This window comes from Andrographis paniculata, unplaced genomic scaffold (genome assembly GCF_009805555.1).
Source record: "Andrographis paniculata isolate CXL003 unplaced genomic scaffold, ASM980555v1 Contig59END, whole genome shotgun sequence".
Taxonomy (NCBI): domain Eukaryota; kingdom Viridiplantae; phylum Streptophyta; class Magnoliopsida; order Lamiales; family Acanthaceae; genus Andrographis; species Andrographis paniculata.
Window position 1 is genome coordinate 4,865,812 of NW_026137594.1, and position 6,660 is coordinate 4,872,471.

A 6,660-nucleotide genomic window follows, 5' to 3' on the forward strand; every position below is an offset into this window, starting at 1 on the left:
ACTTTGGACCCCTTGGGAGGATGTTGCCAAACTTTGGAAACCTCCGAAGATAGTGCCAGATCGTGAAACCCTAGGATGATGTTGCCAAACCCTAGCTCTCAAATAGCGATGGTGTATTCTAATTTTCTGATAGTAGGTTTAGTAACCCGTATGTGAGAGTATTTATAATTAAAAGAAAAACCGTCCATCACGATTTTTCTGCTACTTCTCACGTATATTTTGAATGTGATAGACTTAATGGGAGAAAAGTGGGCCACAATTTTAGGTTAGTTTAATTATATAAGATAATTAAAAAATAATCAAAATTCAAATATGATTAATTAATTAATTAAACTAACATTCTCCCACTTGGCCCACTCAAACTATCACAACATAACGAAAAACCTTACATACGAATCATGGCGGTAGGTCTTCTATAAACGAATGTTACCTTCCATGTATCACGATATGTCAAGCATCTTAAACTAAATTCACAACTTAATGAATAAATCTTATATTTATTCCGGGTTAAACATAAGCGAGTTTTCTCAATAATAAACAAATATGTGCACAATAAAGCGAGAAAACATCAAACTGAATAAGAGTCTCAAATAACAATGTGTGCAAATAAACTACATTGTAGAATCAAGTCCCATACTTGCTACGTGATCCCTGAAACTCTTTAGTGGCATGCCCTTAGTCAGGGGATCAGCAAGCATCAACTCTGTACTAACGTGTTCAATGACCACTTTATTTTCCTTGACACGTTCTCTTAAGGCTAAATATTTGATGTCGATGTGTTTACTTCGACTCCCACTCTTATTGTTTTTAGCCATAAATACCGCAGCAAAGTTGTCACAGTACAACTTAATCGGCCTGGAAATAGAGTCAACGACTCTGAGCTCGGATATGAAACTCTTCAACCATACACCATACGAGCTAGCCTCGAAACATGAAACAAACTCAGCCTCCATAGTGGAAGTAGTAGTGATAGACTGATTCGCACTTCTCCAAGAGATGGCTCCACCAGCCAACATGAACACATAACCCGATGTGGATTTCCGAGTGTCAATGCAGCCAGCGTAGTCCGAATCGGAGTAGCCAATCACTTCCAGCACATCAGTTTGTCTATATGTAGCATAAAATCCTTCGTACCTTGAAGGTACCTCATCACTTTCTTTGCAGCTTTCCAGTGGTCAACACCTGGATTACTCTGATATCTCCCTAATACTCCAACAACATATGCTATGTCGGGCCTGGTGCAAACCTGAGCATACATAAGACTTCCTACTGCTGAAGCATAAGGGATATTGCTCATGTGTTCCCTTTCAAAGTCATTTTTCGGACATTGACTCAAATCGAGCCTGTCACCCTTCACAATGGGAGCTACACTTGGTGAACAATCTTTCATATTAAATCTTTCTAGAACTTTCTTGATATAGGCTTCTTGAGACAAACCCAAAATGCCTCGATTTCTATCTCTATGGATCTTAATGCCAATGACATAAGATGCCTCTCCCATATCTTTCATATCAAAGTTCCTTGAGAGAAATTGTTTCACCTCATGTAACATCCATTTATCATTAGTTGCAGGCAAAATGTCATCCACGTACAACACAAGGAAGCAAATATGACTCCCACTAACCTTCTGGTATATACAGTGATCCATGACGTTTTCTTCAAAGCCGAATGAAGAGATAACATCATGAAATTTCAAATACCACTGACGGGAGGCTTGCTTCAATCCATATATGGATTTATTAAGCTTACAAACTAAATTTTCTCCACCACTAGAGGTAAATCCTTCAGGTTGTTTCATATAAACCTTTTCCTCTAGATCACCATTCAGGAATGCTGTTTTCACATCCATCTGATGTAACTCAAAATCAAACTGAGCTACTAATGCCATGATCACACGGAGGGAATCTTTCTTCGATACCGGAGAAAATGTCTCGGTGTAATCGATTCCTTCCCTTTGAGTGAATCCCTTAGCAACAAGTCTTGCTTTATGTCTTTCGATGTTGCCATCAGAGTCTATTTTGGTTTTGAAGACCCATCTGCATCCAATGGCTTTTACACCATCAGGCAACTCGACAAGATCCCATACCTTGTTTGATGCCATAGAGTCCATCTCGTCTTTCATAGCACTATGCCATAAATTGGATTCTTTAGAATTCATGGCTTGTGAAAACGTTTCAGGATCATTTGCGGCTTTTATATCGTAATCTGATTCTTGAAGATACACTATAAAGTCACTAGAAATAGCTGACTTTCTTACTCGTGTAGATCTTCTTAATGTTGTTTCATCATTATCACGAAGAACTTGCTGACCAACTGATTCAACAGCATGTTGTTCAACATTTTCTTGATGTTCTTCATTAACAACTTGATCTACGTGATCATTTTCATCAGTTTGTGGAACTTCATTAGTTAATCGTCTAACACGCGTTGGAACTTGAGGAGCGTGAAAGACAATCAATCTATCACTCAGCTTAGTAGGTTGATCTTTATAGTGATCTGTTTCAGAATGAGTATCTGGAATATGATCACTCCCACTAACCAAGTTATTCTCGAGAAATTTCGCATTTCTCGATTCCACAATTTTAGTGCTATGAGATGGACAATAGAATCTATATCCTTTAGACTTTTCGGCATATCCAATGAAATACCCACTAATAGTCCTCGGATCTAGCTTCTTTTCTTGTGGATTATAAATTCTCACCTCAGACGGGCATCCCCAAACACGTATATGTCGCAAACTCGGCTTCCAACCCTTGAATAATTCAAAAGGTGTCTTTGAGACAACCTTGGTTGGTACCCGATTCAATACATACGCAGCCGTCTTTAGCGCTTCTGTCCACAAGAAGTGAGGAAGTTTCACATTACTCCTCATACTCCTCACCATGTCCATTAATGTTCGATTTCTTCGTTCTGAAACACCATTTTGGTCCGGAGAACCAGGCATAGTGTATTGGGCAACAATCCCATTCTCTTGAAGAAATCTAGCAAATGGACCGGCAGCTTGTCCATTTTCTGTGTATCTGCCATAGTACTCACCACCTCTATCAGATCTAACGATTTTGATCTGTTTTCCACATTGTTTCTCTACTTCAGCCTTGAAAACTTTAAAGGCTTCTAAAGCTTCATCCTTAGAATGAAGTAAGTAAAGATACATATACCGTGAACAATCGTCAATAAAGGTGATGAAGTATCTCGGATTACTTGCATTCATGTCTGGACAACAAATGTCTGTATGAATAATTTCCAAAAGATTCGAACTCCTTTGTGCACCCTTTATGGACTTGTTAGTTTGCTTGCCTTTAATGCAACTAACACAAGTCTCAAAATCAGTGTAATCCAGGGTACCAAGTATCCCTTCATTCACTAATCTCTTAATTCTGTCGATTGAGATATGTCCCAATCGACGATGCCACAACATATATGAGTTCTCATTCATAACACATCGCTTTAAACCAGCCGTGACATGCAGTGAATCAAAAGTAGTGTCGTTTTTCAATTTGATCGAATAAAGACCATCACTAATTTCACCACAACCAACGGTTCTAGATTGAAAATCCAAAACAAAACTAGAATCCATAAAGTGAAACGAAAAACCCAAACATGATAGTCTCGATACAGAAATTAAATTTTTGGAAAAACTAGGAACATAAAAAGTCTTTTCCAACTTCAAAACAAAACCACTACTCAGCACTAAACTGCACGTCCCAATGGCTTCCACAGGCGAACGCATCCGACTACCGGAATAGATGAACTGTTCACTTCCCATTGGTTTCCTTAGGCTTTCCATACCCTGCAAGGTATTGGAAACATGGATTGTAGAACCAGAATCAATCCACCATGTGTTATAATTAATATTAACCATATTGGATTCATAACAGACAAATGCAGAAGAGATACCTTTCTTTTCGAGCCAGGTTTTGAACTTAATGCAGTCCTTCTTCATGTGTCCTTTCTTTTTACAGAAAAAACACGTAGACTCCTTCTTTATAACCCGCTCAGCTGGCACAGGTCCCTTCCCCTTTGTGTCATGCTTTCTCTTTTTGCCATGGACCGTTAGGTTTACTTTTTCACCTTCCTCCATCAGTAGTCTCTCCTCCTCTTAAATGGACCGTACTGATGAGGTAAAGTGCACAATATGTAATGGACAAGAAAGGTCTCAGACATGGTCACCTCTAAGCTTTTCAGCTACGCCGCAATGTCCCGCATGCGCATTATGTGCTCGCGCACACCCCTCACACCCGTGAACCTCATGGTGGAGAACTGAATGATCAGTGTGCTGGCAAGAGCCTTATCAGACTTGACGAATTGTTCATCAATAGCCCTCAAAAGCTCTCTAACATTATCATGCTGATCGACAGACGCACGGATACCAGCAGAGATCTTAGTCTTTATGAGCATCATGGAAAGACGGTTAGATCTCTCCCATCGTTCATAAAGATCCACATCATCTGGCTCGCTGGTTTCAGTAATAACCGGCGGCTCGTCTTTCCGTATAGCATAATCAATGTCCATCCAGCCTAAATGAAGGAGAATCCTCTCCTTCCAGATCTTATAATTATCACCAGTCAGTTCAGGAATATCACGTTTAATGTCAGAGAAATTCATAGGATTAAATGCTGCAAAATTAAACATACATGCTCATCAATAATCGAGACAAATAAGTTACATGTTCTACCAATGTAAACACGTTAAAACATGAATCTAGAGACATAAAATTTGCCTGTGGGCTAAAGTTTTACTCAATTAGATTTCATCAAAAACTTTACAATAAAACTATCAAATTGTGTTCCTTTTCTCAATTCCTGTGGATAGATTAAGAAATACAACTCGATATTTTATCCTAATTACTCGTACAAATATAACGAGACTCCTGTGGGTAGATCTCATCACATCGTACATGATAATCACAATTGATGTCCATTAATGTGATTTCAAATAAATCATGAATAAAATTTTAATTAATCGAGGATGCTGTGGTTATTCCGCAATTAAATAAAATTTATTAAAATAAATCACAAGCATCATGAATATATAAACTGAAGTTCACATAAATAAATCAGATTTATACCATCAGCATGCTCCTATTAAGAATGTAGTGCAGATATATGCAAAATAATAATAATAATAATAATTCAGCATGCCTTATCATTAAAGTAATATTAAGTATAATAATAATAATAATAGTACTGCATGCCTTTAGTTAAAATAAGATACTGATCAGGAACAAGTCTAATATTTCATGACTGCACATATATTTACTCATATATAAACATGTTTGTAAACACGCAGATCGAGAGACATGCAAGTGTTGCTTTGATTAAATATTGATTAACTTATTTCATGTTGATGAATCCAAATACATACATGGACCCTATTTGATTGACGGCGACAGACTATCGGGATCAAGTAATTTCGTTGATCAAATTCATGCAGTGACAAGATTAATCTATCCAATCATTATATATATATATATCTTAATTATTAAATACGGAATGAAATTTTCTCATATCGCAAGATCGGATTTTGATCAAGAAAATATCGCAAAGTAATTTGAAAATAAAAAAATATATATATATTTTTCAAATAAGAATTAAAAGCGAATCTTGATCAAGAATTTGATGAGAAGAAAATTCAAAGCAAGCAAGGCAGAGGCAGAAAGACGCTCTGATACCAAATGTAAGAAAATAAACATATAATCAAATATGTTGGCGGAAGCGAAATTTAAACAAACCTCCTGCCATTGCTAAAAATTAGATTTATTCTCGATATTCTCTTCTCCAAGCAAAACGTGGATTGGAACCGTGGGAAGACGGTGTTGTCAGACTTTGGACCCCTTGGGAGGATGTTGCCAAACTTTGGAAACCTCCGAAGATAGTGCCAGATCGTGGAACCCTAGGATGATGTTGCCAAACCCTGGCTCTCAAATAGCGATGGTGTATTCTAATTTTCTGATAGTAGGTTTAGTAACCCGTATGTGAGAGTATTTATAATTAAAAGAAAAACCGTTCATCACGATTTTTCTGCTACTTCTCACGTATATTTTGAATGTGATAGACTTAATGGGAGAAAAGTGGGCCACAATTTTAGGTTAGTTTAATTATATAAGATAATTAAAAAATAATCAAAATTCAAATATGATTAATTAATTAATTAAACTAACACTCTAATAATCCCAAAATTTTCATCAGAATCCGTGCGTTCCACGGATTTTATAAATTATTAAATTTATATCGTATAAATAATTTATTATAAAAAAAATATCAAAAAACACAAATATTTTTCAAATCATTCAATTATTACTACAAAATATTATATAACTATGTTCTCTTTAATTTTTTTGATTTTTTTTTTTTATGAATTAACGATCACTGTGTAATAAAATAATACTCCTCTGTCACAATAGAAAAGTCTTGTTTACCATTTTTGTCCGTTCCAAAACAATAGTCTAATTTTCATAAATATTTGTATCACTAAAAATTATCTCTACTTTTTTATTATTATTACACAAATACCACTGTCTTTTATACTAATACATTCATGATGACAAAAAAAGTCTTTTACTCATACATTTTACCAATTATATCAATATTTCTTAAATATCGTGTCCAATACAAATAGGACTATAGTTTTAGGACGAATTGAGTAATATTTAATAGAAGA

The 6,660-nt window shown here is 36.0% G+C and overlaps 1 protein-coding gene across 1 annotated transcript; it reads right to left on the reverse strand.

Moving 5' to 3' along the window:
- Nucleotides 1-4,185: 4,185 nt before the first annotated feature.
- Nucleotides 4,186-5,741, reverse strand: LOC127258086 (uncharacterized). The gene is made up of 2 exons (XM_051284727.1): nt 5,732-5,741; nt 4,186-4,616 (listed from the first exon to the last, which is right to left on the reverse strand). Exons 1-2 carry the CDS (start codon nt 5,739-5,741, stop codon nt 4,186-4,188), a joined length of 441 nt encoding a protein of 146 aa, XP_051140684.1.
- Nucleotides 5,742-6,660: the final 919 nt, after the last annotated feature.